This window comes from Vidua macroura, chromosome 20 (genome assembly GCF_024509145.1).
Source record: "Vidua macroura isolate BioBank_ID:100142 chromosome 20, ASM2450914v1, whole genome shotgun sequence".
NCBI lineage: Eukaryota > Metazoa > Chordata > Aves > Passeriformes > Viduidae > Vidua > Vidua macroura.
The window spans coordinates 7,283,448-7,303,047 of NC_071590.1; the positions used below are offsets into that span (position 1 = coordinate 7,283,448).

At 61.1% G+C, this 19,600-nt stretch overlaps 2 protein-coding genes across 17 annotated transcripts in view; both read right to left on the reverse strand.

The window, feature by feature from the left end:
• Nucleotides 1-210: 210 nt before the first annotated feature.
• Nucleotides 211-19,600, reverse strand: part of LOC128817153 (unconventional myosin-XVIIIa-like) — a 36,657-nt gene continuing 17,267 nt past the window's right edge. For 13 of the 16 annotated variants that reach the window (XM_053995412.1, XM_053995411.1, XM_053995410.1 and 10 more), the window contains 32 exons: nucleotides 18,824-18,835; nucleotides 18,202-18,378; nucleotides 18,034-18,124; nucleotides 17,756-17,948; nucleotides 17,259-17,345; nucleotides 16,518-16,659; nucleotides 16,149-16,308; nucleotides 15,883-16,069; nucleotides 15,560-15,794; nucleotides 14,623-14,732; nucleotides 14,469-14,534; nucleotides 14,094-14,222; nucleotides 13,497-13,640; nucleotides 12,393-12,482; nucleotides 12,188-12,307; nucleotides 12,000-12,111; nucleotides 11,770-11,897; nucleotides 11,505-11,659; nucleotides 10,242-10,365; nucleotides 9,966-10,166; nucleotides 9,560-9,670; nucleotides 9,133-9,237; nucleotides 8,875-9,021; nucleotides 8,671-8,784; nucleotides 8,411-8,527; nucleotides 8,225-8,308; nucleotides 7,867-8,004; nucleotides 7,006-7,191; nucleotides 6,784-6,923; nucleotides 5,667-5,711; nucleotides 4,042-4,164; nucleotides 211-872 (listed from right to left, as the gene is read on the reverse strand). In XM_053995412.1, coding sequence (XP_053851387.1) covers nucleotides 734-872; nucleotides 4,042-4,164; nucleotides 5,667-5,711; nucleotides 6,784-6,923; nucleotides 7,006-7,191; nucleotides 7,867-8,004; nucleotides 8,225-8,308; nucleotides 8,411-8,527; nucleotides 8,671-8,784; nucleotides 8,875-9,021; nucleotides 9,133-9,237; nucleotides 9,560-9,670; nucleotides 9,966-10,166; nucleotides 10,242-10,365; nucleotides 11,505-11,659; nucleotides 11,770-11,897; nucleotides 12,000-12,111; nucleotides 12,188-12,307; nucleotides 12,393-12,482; nucleotides 13,497-13,640; nucleotides 14,094-14,222; nucleotides 14,469-14,534; nucleotides 14,623-14,732; nucleotides 15,560-15,794; nucleotides 15,883-16,069; nucleotides 16,149-16,308; nucleotides 16,518-16,659; nucleotides 17,259-17,345; nucleotides 17,756-17,948; nucleotides 18,034-18,124; nucleotides 18,202-18,378; nucleotides 18,824-18,835 — 4,112 coding nt within the window. In that variant the 3' untranslated portion in view covers nucleotides 211-733. The remainder of the gene's footprint in view (nucleotides 873-4,041; nucleotides 4,165-5,666; nucleotides 5,712-6,783; nucleotides 6,924-7,005; nucleotides 7,192-7,866; nucleotides 8,005-8,224; nucleotides 8,309-8,410; nucleotides 8,528-8,670; nucleotides 8,785-8,874; nucleotides 9,022-9,132; nucleotides 9,238-9,559; nucleotides 9,671-9,965; nucleotides 10,167-10,241; nucleotides 10,366-11,504; nucleotides 11,660-11,769; nucleotides 11,898-11,999; nucleotides 12,112-12,187; nucleotides 12,308-12,392; nucleotides 12,483-13,496; nucleotides 13,641-14,093; nucleotides 14,223-14,468; nucleotides 14,535-14,622; nucleotides 14,733-15,559; nucleotides 15,795-15,882; nucleotides 16,070-16,148; nucleotides 16,309-16,517; nucleotides 16,660-17,258; nucleotides 17,346-17,755; nucleotides 17,949-18,033; nucleotides 18,125-18,201; nucleotides 18,379-18,823; nucleotides 18,836-19,600) is intronic. The other 3 variants (XM_053995414.1, XM_053995413.1, XM_053995400.1) reach the window with 1 other exon arrangement.
• LOC128817154 (serine/arginine repetitive matrix protein 1-like) lies at nucleotides 879-3,992 on the reverse strand. Its single transcript, XM_053995415.1, has one exon. The coding sequence runs from the start codon at nucleotides 3,234-3,236 to the stop codon at nucleotides 1,956-1,958; it is 1,281 nt and encodes a 426-aa protein (XP_053851390.1). The 5' UTR covers nucleotides 3,237-3,992; the 3' UTR covers nucleotides 879-1,955.

Sequence of the window (19,600 nt, forward strand, 5' to 3'; positions counted from 1 at the left end):
AGCACTGGCACCCACGAGGGCTTCCCCCCTCCTCGCTCCCCTCCCCAGCACCCATGGGTGCAGCAGGGTCAGGGAAGAGGCCTTTCCATGAAGCCCTGAATCCTTGCTGGGGCTGGATGCATTCCATCAGACCCTTCCACCATGCAAACACCCCCCCAAAACGGGGAGACCCCCCGCCCCCCAGGCACATGGAGCAAGCAGCAGCCAGTATCACCAGCCAGAAATGACATTTATTTTCATACTGAAAGTAAAGGGGGTGGGGGAAGATGCACAGCTGGGCTAGTGCAAAACAGCCAGGCAGAGGTGGGGGGGCTGGGGGGTCACAAAAACCCAGGTGGGTACGTGGGACCCTCTCCCCACGTCCCCTTCCCGGCTGCCGGGCGGCTGCTCCCCAGGGCCCGGCCAGCGAGAGACGTCTTTGGCTCAACTAAAAGGGGAGTAAGAGGACGGCAGGGTGCCGAGGGGGGGAGTTTAAGTTATAAAACAAGGTGCCAGCAGGCACTGAGGAATAAATCCCAGGTGCCGGAGCAGCCGACTCCGCCGCCAAGGACAGACAGGAGGTGGGAGGGTGGGGGGGTGCAGCCAGCGAGCCGGCCGGGCTGCTCCTCCCATGGCTGGAGCCGGGGGGGCGGCTGCGTGTGTCCCCCCCACCCCGTGCAGAAGAAATACCGACTGCCCGGGGTGACCCCCGGAGCTGAGTGTTCCCGGGGCGGTGGGAAGTGGTGGTGGGGGGCTAGGCGGGGGTCTCGGCAGCCCGGCTCTCCACCTCGCTGGCACTGGGGGAACTGCGGGAGGAGCGACGTGTGCTGTCCCCGGCGTCCTGCTCATCGTCCCATCTGTCGTAGGTGAAGGTGTGCCGGGAGCTCGTGGGGCTGTGGGAGAGAGCGGGGTTAGAGGGGGGTGACGAGGGGCTCCGTGTCCCAGCATGGCTTGGCTGCTGAGCTCAACTCCCCTCCGGCTGCAGCAGGAGCTGTGGTGAGCCAGCACGCTGGCAGCCAGCTGGATGGAGCCTTGATTGCCTCCTTTTTTATTCTTTCCGAGATATTTGGGACATGCCTCACTGCAAACAACTCCTCGCTGCGCTGAGCTGAGCCCCTGCTCTGCAGTGGGGCTGAGCTGAGCCTGCCCAGGAAAAGGCTCGTGGCCCTGAATGCCAACACCAGTGCTCCCAGACACTCTGAGGGTCCTGCTTGTACCCGAGCCCAGGGCTGGGTGCTGGGGGTGTTGCTCCCTGGTACCCCATGATGCCTTCCCCTCCTCTGGGTCAGACAGCCCAAGGCAACCACATTTCCAAAAGGCTTCTTTCCCTTCCTCCAGCCGTTCTCCTATTCAGCCATCAGAAAGGATGAAGCCTGCTCTGAAATTGCTGCCAGCGAGCCCAAACACACCCTCTCTGCATCAAACAGTGTGCAGAGCTCCAGAGTCCTGCAGGTCGATGCCATTCACACCCCGAATTCCCATCATAGGCACCCAAGACAGGGCAACTCTGAGCTCCAGCAGCCCAACCTGGGTTCCCCCCCCCCCATGGGTGCTGCCTCCCCCCATGTTCACACACTGCAGTGGGTGCATGTTAGTACCCATCCCACTCCCCTCTGCTCCTGGGGGCTGTGTCCATCAAACCCTTAAAAATTTCCTGAAGGAATAAATCCAGATGTGTCCTGGCCGATGGCTGGGGAGCCAGGAAGGGATTAGCACTTCCTGGTGTCCCGCAGCTGCTAATCCTGACCACGCTGCGTCCTGGCAGCATGGGCAGCTGCCGGTCCCGCTGCGGCCATGCCGGGGATCTCCCCACGGATGGAGATGCCCAAAGCAGGGCTGCTGCAGGCACAGAGGGCTGCCCCATCCCGGGGTGCCCCATGCCGGCGGAGGAGAACTCCGGAGTCAGGAGAGGGTTAGGGCGAGCGGTTAGTGGCACACGGGGAGGTTCATGCTGCACGGCACACACCGCTCCCACCTCAGTCGCTCTCGGGACGGTACAGGTACTTCATCATCAGGTTGTCCACCTGCTTTTTCCGCTGCTTCTCCTCCTTCTTGCCCCGGGCAGGACGTGTCGGCTCCTCGCTCCCCGCCCCCCGTGGGCCCTTCTTGACACTGGAGGTGCTGCGGTAGGAGCTGGTGGAGCCGGAGGAGGACTCGGAGGAGGAACTGGACTCGGATGATGACTGCTGCTTCTTCTTCTTCTTCTTGGATTTCTTCTTGCTTTTCTTGGCACGCTTCTTGGAGCTCTTCTTCTTCTGCTCCTCCTCTTCCTCAGAGGAGCCCGAGCTGCTGCGGCACCGGCAAGTGTTCCGGGAGAAGTCGAGGGCGGATGCGGAGCGGCGCAGGCTGCCGGAGGGGCGGTCAGCGGCGCCCAGAGGGGCCGCACTCCGGACACTCCTGACACTGCGGACACTCCGGCCGTCGTCCCCCGAGTCGGGGCTGGAGTAGCCCCTGGCTTGCAGCGGGCGGTAGCTCAGCACCTCTTGGATGGCGGCTTCCAGGTCTGGGTCGAGGTAGGAGCGGTGCCGCACGGGACGGGCGTCCCCAGGACCCTCCTCCTCGGAGGCCGCGCTGCGGGGCCGTGGGGGCACAGAGAAGCTGCGCCCCAAGAGGGGCTGCCCGCGGGACCCCTCGTCCGCCTCATCCAGGCGGCTGCGGGCCAGGGAGAGCCGCGACTCAGGGCGGCCCTCGGGGCCCCCGCGCCGGCTCCGCAAGCTGCCGGGGCTGGAGAGGGCGAAGCTCAGCACCGAGCACCCCTCGTCCCCATCATCGCCGTCCTCCAGCCCGCGCCAGGAGGCGGAGGAGACGCGGCTCACTGGGGCGGAGGCGACAGAGGCTTTCTCTACGTCGGTGGCCGAGAGGGACCACCGCTTGTCCAGCCCTTGGCGAGCCCGGCCGCTGGCGTCGGCGAAGGCGCGGGCGATGACGGCCGCCCGGTCCTGGGGCTCGCCGCCGCGGGCCGCCCGGCGCGGAGGGCGCTCGGGGGAAGGCGGCCGCTCGCCCAGGGCGCTGAACAGCGTCTGCTCATCCCCGCGGCCGCCTATGGAGTCCTTGAGGCCCGGCCGCTTCCTGTAGCTGAGGGAGCTCAACACCGACACCGGCCGCTCCTCGGGCTCGGGGCCGTCCGGCGGGGCTGGCCTGTGCCGCGGCACCGCGGCCCCGCACGCACCGGGGAGACAAGAGAGACACGGAGATGAGCGGGCGAAGGAGGGGCCGACGAGGCGGCCTCGGCAATTTGCGTCAGCGGGAAATGGCATCGTGGAAAAATGTCATGTAAATGGGGGAATTGTTCTAGCCCAGCACTTTGATTCCCCTTTAAAGTGTTGCCTTCAATTTATTTCATTGTCGGCTACCTGGAGCCGCTGCGTTTGATTCCCGACTTCAGAAAAGGTGGAATTATCTCCAATAACAAAATGTTTTACATCTGCACCGCTGAATAAATTAAACCAATTAACAGAAACCAGCTCAGATATTTCCCCCCTGCTCGGCAGAGGGAGGGAGTCCCCTGGGACTCCTGGAGCCCTGCTAGGAAATTGGGTTTGGATAAAAGCAATCTGCGCTCAGCAGGCAAGCGTTTTCCAAGGGGGAGCGGGGCTGTGTGCCTCAGCCCCATGCCGTGGGTGCACCTGGGCACGTTCCCCACCTCTGCCAACATTTTCTGAGAAGTGTGGGGAGGGATGGGGTGAGGATGCAGAGGAGGGCAGGATGGAGCAGGGAATCAGTCCTGGAGAGGTGGAATGCTGCACAGAGCTAGAGCTAAAGCCCAGCACCGCAAGCCCTGGGGAGGCAGATGGGCTGGGGGCTGTGGATGCCCCATAGGCCTCCATGGTGGGATGAAGGAAGGGGGACCAGGGAGTTCCCCCTGGGTGGGGGGACGCGTGGCCCCAATGAACACTGAGCCGCTCACCAGCATTAACCCTTCCCTGGCCATCCACACAAGCGCCACGTGGGAACACAGCACCAAATGCCACATCCCACAGGCACCCACCCAGCCCCATCCATGTCCCAGCACAGCTCAGGCCGTCCTCTGCCCACCAGCCCCATGCCCAGCCCTGCACCCACCTGCTGCCCTTCAGGCTGCCATCATCCGAGAGCGCTTTGGAGGAGCCTTTGTTCTTGGAGAGCCAAGACTTCACCCCATCCACGCGCTCCTCCAGCTCTGAGTCCACATCTGAGTCACCATCACTGCCGGAGGTGTGGGTCAGGGTGGAAGAAAGCAAGAGGTCAGCAAAGGGCAGTGAGTTTTTGGGTGCTGGAGAGATAGAAATGCACTGGAAGGCACTGAACCCCTCCAGCACCCACTGCCTGTGTACCCTGGCATGGGTGAAACCCCATGCTACGGTTCTGCTCCGCAGACACCATCTGCACGCACATAGTTCAACCTGCAAGCCAGGGGCTCCCTGAAGCACCCCCAAACCACCCCTGTGGCTGCCCAAGGGGCTCCTGCACCCTCTGCCCAACATCCCCCTGTCACTGCACAGCTCCAGAGCTGGAGACAGCAAGGCCTGGCTTTGGGGCAGCAGGCAGGGCACAGCTCCAGAAACACAGGAGATTTCAGGCTCTGGGACTGGGAGGGAAATAAGTGGGTTCATTTTATAGGCTGCCGTCGAGCGCAGAATTACAGCGAGGAAGAGCAGTGCTGATGGCCCCGGGTAAACAGGAGTTTAGCAGGCGGAACAGAAACGGCTCTGGCACGGCGGGCGCGGGAGCACAGCGGGCAGATTTACAGCCCTGCCGTGCCCGAGAGCCCCTGATTTACGTCTCGGCGTAAAAAAAGTCCTATCTGGCTTAAACCATCTAATTTATAACGGCCGTTCGTAACCATATTGATTGCCTTTAGAAAGAAGGTGCTGTCTGCATTGCAAAATCCATTCCTCCACGTTAAAAGCATCCCTGAATAAATCTCTCTTAATACCTCACCGCTTACTGCTTTCATTAGGGCTATGGCAGCACCGTCGGGATCTATACAGAAATTGAAGCAGTGTGGTCCCCTCTCGCCACCCTGCTCCCATCAGGCCACTCCAAGGAAGGGATGGGATGTGTCATAGAATCTTAAATGGCCTTTTATCCGCCTGGTTTTGGGCTTATTCCCTGCCTGAGAATGAAGGCAAACAGCACCAGGGACAGGTCTGGATAGACCCTGTATATGAATCCTTCTCTTTTTAAATTCAGAGCAACGAGCCGCTCTCCATCCTGCGCATCTCCCTCCCCTGCAATACATCCAGACAACGCTGGGCTTGGGGGAAAAAAAACACCAACAAAAAAAACCACAGAACGACATTAAAAAAAAAACCCAATGAGCCCCAACAACAAGCTCTAGGGGCAGCTAAGGTTTTCTAACCAATGGAATTAAACTCCACATCAAACGCAGTTTATGTCCAGGCAAACGTGCCATTAGTTAAGCAGGACCCGGGTCGTGGCAGCGACCATGGGTGGGGTATTAATTAGTGGCAGCAGGGCTCCATTGCTGCCAAATGCTGCCACATTTGCCATCAGCCACGGCAGAGCATCACCCTCCCCACCCCATCCCAGGGGCTCATCCCGTCCCCATGCACGGGATGTGGTTATGTGCCGTGCCGTGGATGCTGTTAGGGCATGCAGAGTTGGGCCAGTGGCATGCGGGACCCCGGCCCCTGGGGGTGAGGTGGGGGTTAGGGGAGGGGAGGAAGGAAAGAGATGCTCCTCACATTTTACTCTTTCTTTTCTGATACTTTGCCACCATGTCCTGCAAACTGGGAGGGGTTGGAGGGGGCAAGGTCGGGGGGGGGGGGGGGGAGAAACACAACAGAAAAGAAATTAAATGAAAGGAAAATTAAAAAAAAAAAAAAAAAAAAAAAAGACCAAGTGGGTGGGCAAATTAAATTATGGGGAAGGGTCTGGGGAGTGAGGTGAAGCTGCCCTGTGTCCCTAGAGTGGGATTGCACCCAGCTGGATCCCAGCATCCCGCGTTGGGTGCTGGAGCATATCCAAAGAAAGGCAACAAAGCTGAGGAATGGTCTGGAGCACAAATCTGATGAGGAGCAACTGAGGGGGACTCAGCCTGGAGAAAAGGAGGATCAGAGGGGACTTTTTCACTCCCTACAACTTCCTGAAAGGAGGTTGTAGCCAGGGGGGTCAGGCACTGCTCCCAAGGAAAAAGTGGTAAGACAAGAGGACATGGCCTGAAGTTGTGCCATGGGAGGTTTAGATTGGATATTAGGGAAAATTTCTTCACCAAAGGGTGGTCAGGCATTTTAACAGGTTGTCCAGGGAAGTGGTGGAGTCATTGCCTGGAAACATTAAAAAAATGTGTGGATGTGGCACTTGGGGACATGATTTAGTGCTAACAAGGCACTGCTGAGTTAATGGCTGGAGTTGATTATCTCAGAGGTCTTTCCCAACCTAAACAATTGTACGACTCTATAATTCTATCCTGGGCTGGGCTGGATCCCAGCATCCCAAACCTCCTGCCAGCTGGTGCTGCCCTGGCTCCTGGGGCTCCCTGGGCTGTTTCCAGCCAGCTGGCAGGATCCTGGATGCATTTCAGGCACCTCCACAAGTGGTTGAAGCTCATGGGGGCTGCGGGTGGACGGAGGGATGGATGCACAGATGCATGGACTGATGCCTGTGTGCACAGGTGCCCGATGCATGGACGGACAGACACGTGTGCATGGACAGATGCACATGTGCACGATGCATGGATGGATGCACAGACAGCATCCTGCCAGGGCAGGCAGAGCCAAGGGGTCCCTGTGGCATTTCTGAAGTGGCAAGGGGAAGCGGTGACCCCGAGGGACGCGGGGGAGCCGGGCCCCTGTCTCTCACCTGTTGATGAGGTCCTCATTGCTGTCACTCTCCATCTCATCCTCGATGGCCGCCTGCAGGTCCCCGATGCGCTTGAAGGCCAGCTTCAGGTCTGACTGCAGGCTCTGGTTGGCAGCTTCCAGGCTCTCCAGGTCCATCTCCTGTGGGGAGGGAGTGGGATGAGCCACATTCCTCAGGGAACACCCCCTTGTGCCCTGCCTGGCCCTATCACGGGTTCCTCACCAGCTCGTGCTTCTTGCGGCTGGCTTCTGCCTCCTTCTTGGCCAGCTCGCCCATCTCCTCCTTGACATCACGGAGCTGCCGCTGCAGCCGCTTGTTCTGCTCCTTCTCCCGGTTCTCGGCGGCTGCGCGCTGATCCCGCTCCTCCGTCAACTTCTCCATGTTCTCCTTCAGCCGCGTGGCCAGGCTCTGACGAGCAGCGGGGTCACCCCAAATCCCCCCATGGACCTCTCACCCTGAAGGTTCACCCTCACCCCAACACCCACCAGCGCATGATGCAAGGATGGATCCCACTCCCATCAATTTACACAAGGAGATGGAGGAGAAACCACCCCCTCCCAGGGCCAGGGAAGGGGCAGAACTACAGCAAGGGCTTTGTTGAATTGGAAAAATAGATTTAACTGTGTATGAAGTAATTAAAATATGTAACGTAGGGAAAAAATAGCTTCTGTTCTCTCTCAGCCACTGAGCCAGCCGCTGCATATTTATGGCCCCGGTAGAGAGAGTGGAGAAGGAAATAATAGCTTGGAAAATATGAAGAGGAGAGCTAAGCTGCCGCGCTCCCCGGCAGAGCTGCGGAGGCAGAATATAAAACAGGCTGCGTTCGCGGGACTGGGGAGTCTATAATTTCCCTAAGTCGATGCAGGGAAAGAGCAGCACTTTGCCGGGCTGGGCGGTGGATTACTGTTATCAGTGCTTGCAGGGAGCCTTCCCTGTGGAGACAGGGATGGGCTGCCAGAAGGGGAGGGCTGCTGCGTGGGGGGTCGTGGGGAGGGGAGGCACTCAGAAAACTCTCAGGCAGCTTCATTATGGTCCTGTTGCACCCCTGTCCCAGCTGGAGCAGAGGGAAAGCCCCGTGACTACCTCCAGGCGCTTGACTTGCGTCCTCTCGAACTCCAGCCTGGTCTCCAGCTCGCGGATCTTGGCCTCCTGCCGGCTCACCAGCGACTTGTCCACCATGGATTGCTCCAGGAACTCCAGCTGGCTCTGCAGACCTTGCAGCTGTGGGAGAGGGCACAGCCTCAGCCTCGACCACAATCACCCTGCCCCCACTGCCACGCTGTCCTGGAGGAGAGCTGCTGGCCATGCTGCTCCCATCCTGATGGAGAGCTTCCCACCGGACTGCTCTGTACCCCCACGGTGCAGGGCAGTGCCACATGGTGTGGGCAGCAGGCCTCTGGTGCCCCCCATTGTCCTAGCTTCACTCAGGGTGCATCCTCACCTTCTCCTGCAGCTCCTGCTTCTCCTTGCTGACCTCCTCCAGCTGTGCCTGGAGGTCATTCATCTGTGCCAGGTCCCGGGATGCCTGCAGGACACACCAGTGCCATCAGTGGGGATCCTACTGCACTGGCTTTAAGAGGGACATCTTGAGGGGGTGGGGTGGGTGCAGCTGCTGCTCCCACTTCACCTGGGCCACAGCTGCCTTGTGCTTCTTCATCAGCTCATTCATGTCCTCCTGGTCCTCCTCCAGCCGGCTCTGCACTTCATTCTTTTCCCGCTGCAGACGGCTCAGCTGCTCCTCCAGCTGCAGGAAGACACACGTGTCTCCCACTGCATCCCAAGAATGGGGCACTCACCCTCCAAACCCACTCCAAACAGCATGGGGCCACCCTGGGTACAAATGGGACATGGCCCCAGCATGGTTCATCACAACTCAAACCCACTCACCGCTGCCTTGGCCTTGGCAAGGTCATCAATCTGCAGATGGAGGTCCTCGATCTCCACCTCCATGGATTTGCGGGCCTTGACAGCGGCCGCACAAGTGAACTCCGACTCTTCCAGCTGCAGGGATATAGCTCAGTGCCTGGCCAGGCAACAGGGACACCCTGTGTCCCTCAAAGCCTGCAGTATGGGGAGTGTCTAGATGCACACCTGATTCTTGAGCTGGGTGATCTCCCTCTTGCTGGGTGCGTTGTTTTTCAGGTGGTCCAGCATGATCTGAGCATCAGCCAGCAATGCCTTCGTTCTCTTCAGGTCTCGGCGCAGGCGCTTTTCCGTCTCAAAGTCCCGCTGGTTGGCCTGTGGCAGGGGAAACTTTGCCACAGCTCCATGCCAGACGGGTGTCCTCCCCACCATGGCCACCTCAGGGTCCCTGAAGCAAGGCAGGTGCCCAGCTGCCCTTCACCCCACCTGCTCGCTGACAGCAGATAACTTGCTCTCCAGCTCCCGCTTCTCTCTCAGCACCTTCTGCTTGTCCTCATACTCCTCCTCCAGCTGCACCTCCATCTGCTTCAGCTGGGGGACAGACAGGGGGCAGCCGGTCAGGGCAGCGGGGAGGGGTCATGACCCCCTCCTCACGTGTCCCCGCACCCTGGAGACACTGTGTGACCCCACCAGCTGGGTGTTTGCGCAACCAGAGGCACAAAGCCCGGTGTGCGCTGGCCCGGGCAGCAGAAGGACCGGTCGGACCCGCCGGGCCGGTGGAGCCGGGCTGTGGTCGCTGTGTGGGAGCCGGGTGCTGCATGACGGTGCCCAACTGGCAGCTCCTAGTACCTGGCCAGGGCATGGGGATGCATCCCAGGCCCTCCTGGGCAGAGGGGCCACAGCCGAGCCCTACCTTCTTCTGGCAGGACTGCCGGATCTCCTCCACCTCCTCATCACGGCTCTCCACCTCCTTGGCGTGGGTCTGCCGCAGCCGCTCCATCTCCATCTCCAGCCGCAGCTTCGCCTGCAAATGGTGGGGATGTGGTCAGAGTGAAGGGGACGTGGGGACCCCTCCATGCCACTCTCCAGTCACCACTCACCCTCAAAACCCCCCGGTCTGAGGCCAGCTGGGCTGCCCGCCCCATCGTGACCTGCCGGGCCATGGCACGGAGGGCCAGGAGCCGTGTTGGCCGCGGCGATGCCTGGCCTGACGCCGGGCTCAGGGCGACCGCCTCCTCTTCCCAGGCAAGCCCGGCCCAGGTAATAACAGCCCTGCATGAAACCACCCCACCCAGAAACCTCGCTCCTCCCCGCTGTACCTGCTCCAGCATCTGGATGGTCCCAGCCTGCTCATCCAGTTCCTCCTCCTGGTCTTTGACCTTCGCCTCCAGGTCCCTCAGCTGTTTCTTCACCTTGGCCAGGGAGGCTTCATCCTTTGACTCCTGGGAGGAGATGTCCTGCAGCTCTGCCTCCAGCGCCTCCGCCTTCTGTGTCAGCCCTGCGATGTCCGAGTCCCTGTCCTGCGAGAGACAGGGTCACTGTCAGCCCGGGGCACCCATGATTGGGAGGCTGGGGAGGGTCCGGGGGCCACTCACCTCCAGCAGCTGCTTGAGGCCAAAGACCTCGGCCACCAGCACATCCTTCTCTCGGCTCAGCTTCTCCCGCTGCAGCCGTTCCCGCTGCGCCTCCTCATGCGCCTGTGAGAGCTCGCTGTCAAACCTGCAAGGGGAGCGTGGGGTGAGCACTCAGCACTGATCCTCAGCCCTGTGCCAGGGGCACTGCACTGAGCATCCCCTTCCCTCAGCAGCAAGCACTGGGGAGGGTGGTGTGCTGCTGAGTGCTTGTTTGAAACACACTGTTGATGAGTCTTTAATTGCCGGCACGGTGGCACAGAGTCACTCAGACACTCCTCCTGATGCCTTCACTCCATGCTAAAGGGGAGTGCAGCACCTGCAGCACCAACCCCAGCAGCACCTCAGCTGTTCTCCAGGGCCAGCATGTGCCCATAGAACCGTGGCTGCCAATGGCAGGGGCTTGGCTACTCCAAAACAGCTGGGGACACCAAACCTGCCAAGCAGGACATGGAGGGGTCTCTAGGAGAGATGGGCTCTTCTGGTACCTTGGCTCCCACAGCTGCATCCCAGTGTGGGGGTTCCACATCACATGGCACCAGTCCCATCCCCAAAAGGGACACGTGACCCCCCAGAGGGGACACAAGCCCCTGCTGAAGGAGCCTGTACAGGCTACAGCCTGTAGCCAGGCAGCAACGTAGCAATCTCTTCCAGTGCCCCTGGGATGGGATCAGCTGGGTTTGCTCCAAAATCACTGCCTTTGGGGCTTGGAAAACAACCCTGTGCTTGAGTTTGTGACCTGCGTTAAACACCTCGTCAGCTAATCCCCATTTTTCCTTGCGCTGGGTAATAAACAGCTGCATTAGCACAGACTCCAATCCGCGGAAATTGAAATTAATTAGATTGGATTCTCTCGCTGTATTTGTGTGTGCGATCATTACCATAATGAGATGAAAGCGTCCCTGCTGCTTAATAACGTTAGCAAACTTTGGGGCTGGGAGAGGGGACGGGATGGCAGCACGTGCCGAGTGGAGATACAGGTCACCAGCAGCCTCCACCATGGGGCATGACCCCACACGGATGGGATCACTCAGCTCTGGGCCCCCCAAAAGGGCATGGGGATCTCCTCCACAACAAACACATCCAACTCGGGCAGCTCCATCCCGCCGGAGACGCCTCGGCCAAGTAGGAGCTGGTGAGGTGCCCAAATCCCTGCTAAAATGGTAATGCCACTTCGCCAGAGGCATGTCCCCCATGTCCCCCCCACCGCCAGCGCACAGTCCCCACCTCCGCTGCTTCTTCTCCAGGTCATGGTTGCGTCCCTGCTGTCCCTCAAGGTGCAGCTTGGTGTCCTGCAGCTCAGCAGCCAGGCGCTGGCACTTCTTCTTCAGCTGCTGCAGCGCCCGCTGGCTCTCCTCGCTGTCCGCCTGCAGGTCCGCCAGCTGTGGGCAGAGGCACGCAGGCAGTGAGGGCTCTGGGATGCCACCATGTCCCTGCTGTCCTAGCCATGCTGAGGGGACCAGAGAGTCCCCAGAGCTGAACCCCCACTCACCTTGCGCTCCAGCTGCCTCTTGCCCTGCTGCTCCACCTCCAGCTTGTCCTCCAGCTCCTGCTGCAGCCGTTTCTTGGTGAAGTCGATCTCCCGCACTGCTCGCTCGTATTTCAGCCGCCATTCGCCACCTGTGTGGGGAAATGTGGTCAGCAAGGGGCTGTGGGGATGGCACAGGGAGAAGGGGACACTGCAGGGTGTGCCAGCAGCCAGCACTGGAGGCAGGACAGTACCTGAGTCATCATCGTCGAGCTCCCCATTGAGCTCGGCCGCCCGGATGAGCCGAGCCTCCATCACCTCCATCTCCATCGACTCCATCTGCTTCTTCAGGGCATCGTACTTGGCCTGGGAGGGGACGTGGCTGTGGTGAGCACTTGAGGGGGACAGGAGACACTGTGAGGCTGGGGAGGGGCACATTTACCTGCAGGTCCTTCATCTCCTTCTCAGCCCGCAGCCTCTCGGCCGTCTCAGCGTCCAGCAGCTGGGAGGCCGACTCGCCGGTGTTCCGCTCGTCCGTCAGCTCCGACGTCAGTTCTGTGATCTGGGGGTGGCAGGGGGAATGGGACCATGGGCTGGGGCAGGCTGGCAGGGCACCGTACTCCATCCCAGCAGCAGCAAAGACCTACCCTGCTCTCCAGGCGGTCGCTGTTGAGCCGCAGCTCGTTACGCTCCTTCTCCACCTTCTCAAGTTTGCTCTTCAGCTGCTGGATCTCTTCCTGCAACAGAGAAGGCGGTGAGGGAGGGGTCAGGCGCAGGGAAGAGGCTGGTGGGTAGGAGGCTGGCAGCTCTCTGCCCCTCCCCAGCACCCCCCCAGCACAGGATGAGCAGGGTGGGGGCTCCCTGGGGCTGCTCTCCCCTGCCAAGGGCTGGGCAGGGACTTTCCCCAACCCGTTCCGCCGTCGTGCCGACTCCAACCCCATAAATGGTGTCGAAATGCCAGGCAGTCCCAGAAAAGCTGCAGAGGGGTACCCACGTTCCCCGAGAGAGGAGGTGGGAGCAAATCCACAGATCAGCAGCTTGCTGAAGGGTTTGGGTGCACCCAGCCCAGGTGGGGAGGGAGGGGGCCCACCAGGATGCCCAGGGACCACCAGGCAGTGCTGTGGAAGAATGCCTGGCTGCTAACATCATCCTCTCTCTTCCTCTGGTCGCAGCCCAGGCTGGGAGTGCAGCAGGGGGGACAGGTGCCCCTGCCCAGGTGCCCCCACCCAGGTGCCTGTCCCCAGCAGGTCGGGGTGAAAGCTGAGCCAGGCAGCAGCTCCGTGCTCGCCGAGTGCACCAGTGTCTGGTTGCCAGTGCGAGCGGAGCCCCCACATTTGCCTCTCGGCGCACGGTTTCATTTCCATTCTCCACGCTTGTAATTGGGCTCAAGCAACAGCCGGCTCTCGGGATGCTAATGACATGCTGATTCGCAAATTAGGGAGCAATTCGAGCCTGGCACTGACGGGGCGCAGGCAAACGTGGTCCTGCATCTCACCCCACCATGGGCTCCCACATCCCAACCCACTGCGGGATCCTGTATCCTAATCCACCACAGGATCCTGCATCCCACCCTTCCCTGGGTTTTGCTTCCCACCCCACTGCAGGCTCCTGCATCCCACCCCACCATTAGCTTCTGCATGTGACTCCACCATGGTGTCCTGCATCCCACCCCACTGTGGGGCCCTGCCCAGGGCCAACGCTCCCCCAAGCCCTCCCTGCTCCATCCAGCATCCCCCGGCATGGATACCCACGTCTTTGCCGCGGATCTGGTCCTCAGTGAGCTGCACCTCGATGAGGGGCCGCACCGTGGTGAAGAGCTTCCACCAGGGCCAATCCTTCACCCCTTTGTTCTTCTTGATGTTCTTCTGCACGCACCGGATGGCCAAATCCTGGATCTGTGCAGGGCACGGGGTCAGCACGGGGTATGGGGTCAGTACAGGGTCACCAGCAGGGCAAAGCGGGGTGTGTGGGTGCTCAGCACCCCTGCCAACACCCCAGCATGCTTCCCTTCGTTAGCATTTGGGCTAATTGCACCAGCAAATCTGCCGTTTGATCCTCTCCGGCCCCTCTAAATGCTAATCCCAGGAAGATGAGGCACTGTAAGATGCCTATTTTACACCTTCTCTAATGATAAAAGTAGGAGCTGAAGCGTGGCTTCATCCTTCAGCGGCGATGCCCAGCAGCCTCCCTGCCGGTTCCCCCTGGCCCCCCGGTTCCCCCTGGCCCCCCACGGCTCCGGGGGAGGCGGGAGGAGGAGGTGCTGGCCCAGGAGGCGCAGAAAGGCTGCACTGCCCATTTTAGGCGAAATTGTGCAGCAGAGCGGGGAGGGGAGAGTCGCTGGGACGAACCTTTCTCTTCTTGAAGTGCTGCCGTGCCAGGAAGCCCCTGCAAGCAGCCTGGAAAAGGGTGATGTTCCTGCTGGTCTGTGTGTCCCGCTGCTCCTCCAGCCTGGCCAGCGATCCAGCCCGGAAAAACACCTGTGGGAGGGGAGCAGGACAGCGATGGGTGCCGGCATCCCTCCGGCCACACCGTGCCACCCTCCCGCTGGTGGGAATGCGTCTCTCCCCTCCGCAGCCACTTGTCCTGTCCCACCGTGGGGTTTTATTCCCCAGGCACGAGGAATGCCGTGGGTGGGAGTGAACAGTGCTGCCCTTTTGCTGTCCCACCGTGCCATGACGCACAGCCCTGCCCACACCCACACCCGGTGGTGTCGGGTACCATACCCGGCTCAAGCCCATGTGGTAGCTGCTCTTCTCCAGGTCCAGTGATTCCAGGAGCTCCTCCACTGCCTGCAGGGAGGGAAAGGTGTCAGGGGCAGGCCCTTTGAGGTGCAGTGGACCCTGGACCATAGCAGTGACTCTGACATGGGGCACGTACCCGCTTTTCATCCACCACAATGTAGTTGCGCCCATGCTTTTTGGTCAGGTGTGGGGCCAGGACATCAAAGCGCCGCCTGAACTCCGCAAACACCATGTGGTCAGGGTAACCTGGGGAATCAAGGGAGAGTGGGGCTGTGTGGATGCCCAGGGGATGGCCAGGGACAGCCCCACGTGCCCTGACATGCTGGGGCTCATGTTTTGGGTGAGCTGACGGGGTTGCCCCACGTGACACAAGCTCCCCATGGGGTCAGGCATAGCTGGAATGCCCTCAGCCTCCCTGGGAGGTTTTCCTTGGCTGCGTCCTCCAGCAGTTTTGGCTGGGATCTGAGGAGAAAGTGGCCAGATCCCTCCTCGGGGGGAGAGTAGCAACATGTGTTGCCTGTGCAAGTCCTGCTCTGGCTCCACTCTGAGCCACAGCCAACTCCTGCATCAGGCTCCAGCACTGAGCCTCCATATCTTAATTAACGATGAGGTATTGATGGGAACATTGACCCCGGCACGGCCAGCTGGCCACGGCCATCGATCCAGGAGGTGTGCAGGTGGCATTGATTTCCAATCATGGCAGGAAGGGTCTGGTCCCCAAGCAATAAACGCTCAGCCGGGTGGCTGGCCAGCCAATGTATCGATAAATGCTTTGCTGAGCACAACCCAGAGGCTCTCGTTACAGTGGGACAGGGGCTGGATGCCAATGGGATTGCTGCCAGGAACCAGCGGCACCAAGGGAGACACCCAATTAAGGCCATGCCTGTCCCCAGTGGAGATAACAGCCCAGCAGGGGAGGGGGGAAAGGGACGGGACCGCCCTGGGGAGAGGCTCCAGAGTTCAGAACAAGGGCACGTGCTGAGGGGACTCCTGGGGGTCTTTGGCTCTCCAGTGAGAAGATGCAGCTGGGACCTCCGTGTCGTCCATCCCCCGGTGCTGGTGCCAGGGCTCACCTTGGCGGTACATGCGGAGGGCGTCGAGCAGGCGGGAGCCGCGGAGCTGGGCGCGCAGGAGGGGCACGTCCAGCTGCATCAGCCCGGCCTCGCAGTGCTCCGCCGGCAGCTCCAGCTCGCTGCCGCTCACCCGCCGGCACGGCACGGCCTGGGGGTCCCCGCCGCCCCCCGCCTTGGGCAGGAAGCAGTGCACAAAGTGGAGCTTGGACTTCTTGATGCTGTCGATGAGGGCGTCCTGTGGGTGTGGCGGAGCAGGGTGAGCGGTGACGTGCGGCGGTGCCCCAGCCAAATGCGGGGACCCCCCTTGGTGCCCCCTCACTCACCACTTGCAGCTTGATCTGGATGCAGAGGGATTTCTTCTTGACGGCAGCCACGCCGGTGGTGAAGGTCTTGCGCATGCTGGTGGCCCGGCGCAGGGCCAGCTGGGAGCCCCCCTCCAGCCCCGCCACCGAGCCCGACAGCACCAGTGCCGACCCGCCGCGCCCCGCAAACAGGCTGCTGATCACCTTCCTGCAGGGCACGGAGGGCACGTCACCCCCCAGCGTCACCTCTCCCCCCTGCCATGCTCCCACCCCAGGACCCTGCTCACTTTTGGGATTCCTGCAACAGGACAGAGGCGTTTTGGGAGGCCGGGTTGTGCTTGACGTAGTTGAGCCATCCCGTAGCATCGTACTCCACCCAGTTGGTCCCCGAGCTGTGTCCCAGGAGGAAGTGTCGGGGCTTGTCACTGGGGAGCAGCGGGTTGTGCCCTGCAGGGAAACACAGAACCAGTGGGCACAGCCCTGGGGACCACTGTTTCACTGGGGCATGTCACAGAATCCCAGAATGGCTTGGGTTAGAAGGCACCCTAAAGATCATCTCATTCCAACCCCCCACCATGGGCAGGGACACTTTCCACCAGAGAGGTTGTTTCTGCTCTAGTGGACACATCCCCATGGTTCCAGGCCCCCCTCCATACCTTTTTTGCCCCCTTCTTGGGGGCCATAGTAAGAGAAGAGCCTCTCCAGCAAGGTGTCCTCGTTGCCGCCCGGCTGCAGAGCCTCCTCCTCCAGAAGCCACAGCAGCCCCCGTGCCTCGTCCGTGCGGGCCAGAGACCGGACCTGCAGGGTCACCACACTGGCAGCCGGTCCGGCACCCCAGGGTCCCCCAGGGCAGGGACATGGGGTGACACAGGGCACCCGGGCCACCCAGGGAGTAAGTAACCTCACACTGTGTGAGAGGGCTCCTGACTAGTGGAGACCCAGAAGGGAAAGGGTCCATATGGGACACTCTGGCAGCACATCTCACTGAGGTGGGAAATGCAGTGCTGGGCTGAAATCCAGCACAGGGATGGTGCCAGCAGCCTCCTCCATCAGGGACTGGAGCACCCCAGGGACTGGAGCACCTTGGGGACCCATGGACACAAGGAACCTGAGCACCCTAGGTACCAGAGCATCCTGGGAACCAGAGCACATAGAGGACTGGAGCACCCCAGAAATCACACACAGTCTCCAGGCCCCTTGCCCATAGCACAGGCAGCTCCCAGGAGAAGAGGGGAAAACCATGCTGGAGGATGCACTAGGTATGTGGGCTGCACACACACTTGCACCCATCCTCTCATGGCCAACAGCCCCTTTCCTTCCTCTCTACCACCGAAGTGCCAAAAAGCCGCCCACCTGCTGCCATGATGTGGCTGGAAGGAAGACTGGAAAGTGCTTACCAGTGCCTGGTGTGAGGACTGGTCCACAGCAGCTATGGAGCCGGAGGAGCTGGGCTCAGCATCAGCCAGGGCGAGCTCTATGTTCTCCTGGTGAGGGGGAACAGAGGAACAGAGGCAGGTGAGCGCCCACACTGCAGAGTAGCAGTGATAGGGTGTGCGAGCCCATCACAGTGTTGGTCTTGATGGGGTTTAGAGTGATGTGGAGTGCTAAGGGAGGACCAGGACACACAGAAGGGTCCCCATGGGCTGTCAGTGCTGAGATGGAGAAGAAGCAGTGACCACCATCATCACCACCCACAGCCGGTGGTCATCATCATCACCACCTCCCAGCCCAGCCCTCCTGTGCTCCACAGCCAGCACAGCACTGAGCATCGTGTCAGAGCTGCTTTGGTTGGACTGGTCCAGCGATCACTGGGTAAGAAATCATGAGATAGTTCATGTGGGTACGGGAGGGCAGGAGTGGAGGAGGCAGTGGCAGCCCTGGGTGTCCCTGGTACCTCCTTGTATCGCTCCAGCTCACGGGCAAAGGTGCGCTGGTGGAAGAGCTGCTGCAGGCGCTCCTGGGCGTAGTTGTGGCAGAGCTCCTCGAAGGTGGCCCCCCGGCTTTGCCCCGCCAGCTTGGGGTTCTGTGCCCCAGGGGTGTCCACCACTGTCACAGAGCACACCGAGTGCTGGCTCGACTTCAGCGCCCTGGGGGAAGCACAAAGGGACACAGTGGGGTCAGTGGGTGCAGCCAGGCATCCCCTGCTCTCCTGCTGGCCCCCCCAGCACGTACCTGTTGAGAAGGGAGATGAGGAGTGTGAAGAGCTCGGAGTACAAGCCAGCTGCCATGCCCTCCAGGCACTCCAGCGCCGTCAGCTTGGGACCTGCCAAAGCAAGCCTGAGTGTCCCCACCCTGGCATCCCCTGGGGCTACCTGCTGTCCCCCTCATACCTCACCCTACCTGTGCCACTGTCCCCCAGGGGAGACTCATCGGGGCCCTGACGGAAGGAGGTGGAGCGCTGCAGGGTGCCCTTGGGCTGGTGCTTGAAGATGGCAGAGGAGAGCTCCTCCAGGCTGCAGCCCAGCAGGTACGCAGCTTTCTGAGCCCACTCGTGCCGTGCAAACTGCTTCCTCCCAGCTGAAGGATGGAGAAGGGGGTTCAGGGCCAGGCAGGGCACCCCTAAAAATGGGGAGCGTTTCCAAACAGGCCTGGGATGATCTTGGGGACCCACAGAGTAGGTTAGGGATGATTGGCACAGTGGGAGCACATGTTTTGGGGTTTGAGGAGACACAGATGTTTGGGGTCTAAGAGGAGATAGGGGTGAATAGCCTGGAGCCACACTGGTGTGGAGCACAGACCCTTGGCCACCACTACCCACGGTCCTCTGAGGCTCTGAGCCACCCCACAGGGGGACATGTCCCTGCTGGGTGACACAGCCACACCACGGCCAGACAGACACAGAGACACGGACGCTGGGGGCGGTGGGAGCAGGTTAATGGTGACACACAGGGACACGGAAGCGGGATGAGGGTGGCACAGGGGAGGGGGAAGCCAGAGACACGCGCGGAGAACGGGACTTTACCTTCGTCGGCGTCTGCATTGCAAAGGGCAGCATGCACCATGCGAACAGAGACACGGGTTAGAAACAACGGCACACGACGGCACGGGGACGCCCTCCTGCCACCACGCCACCGCACATGCCACGCCTGCCCCCTCCCCAGGCACTGCTGCAGCGACAAACCGTGGGGGGTCCCTTCCCTTTGAGCCCCCCGCACCATGGGCACCATTGGGGAGCAGCTCGGCTCTGCCCCAGCACATGGGGAGCCACTTTTGGATCCAGCCCGGGGCCAAGGAAATTGTGGGGCTGCTGCAACTCAGCTCTGAGCACTCCCAGCGTCCACGAGGTGCAGGGGAGGCTTCAGCAGCAGCAGCAGCGCAGACCTGGGGGTGGGATGCCCACCCAGCAGGATGCAGCAATGCTCCCCTCCAGCAGGATCTGGGATTCCCCCACCATAGCAGGTTTCCCATGGAGAGGCTCCGGAGTTGCCTGAGCATCTCGCTGTGGTGGCTGCAGCGGGGCCCTGCTGCCCTCTAGTGCCCTGAGAGCACCCCATGGGCCAGCCCTGCACCCCAAGAACACCCCACAGGCCAGCCCTGCACCCCAGTGTGCATCCAGACCCCTCTGGTCTCTCCTTCTTCATCCCTAGATCATCTTTTCCCCCAGGGCTGCAAATCCCCTGGGTGCAGCCACCAGCTCCAGGTGCCCATTTTGGGGGTGACATGCCCAGCTCTCCCGCCAGCATACAGCACCACAGGAGCTTCCAGCACAACAGGCAGAAAAAGAAAGCCACAGGGGGAG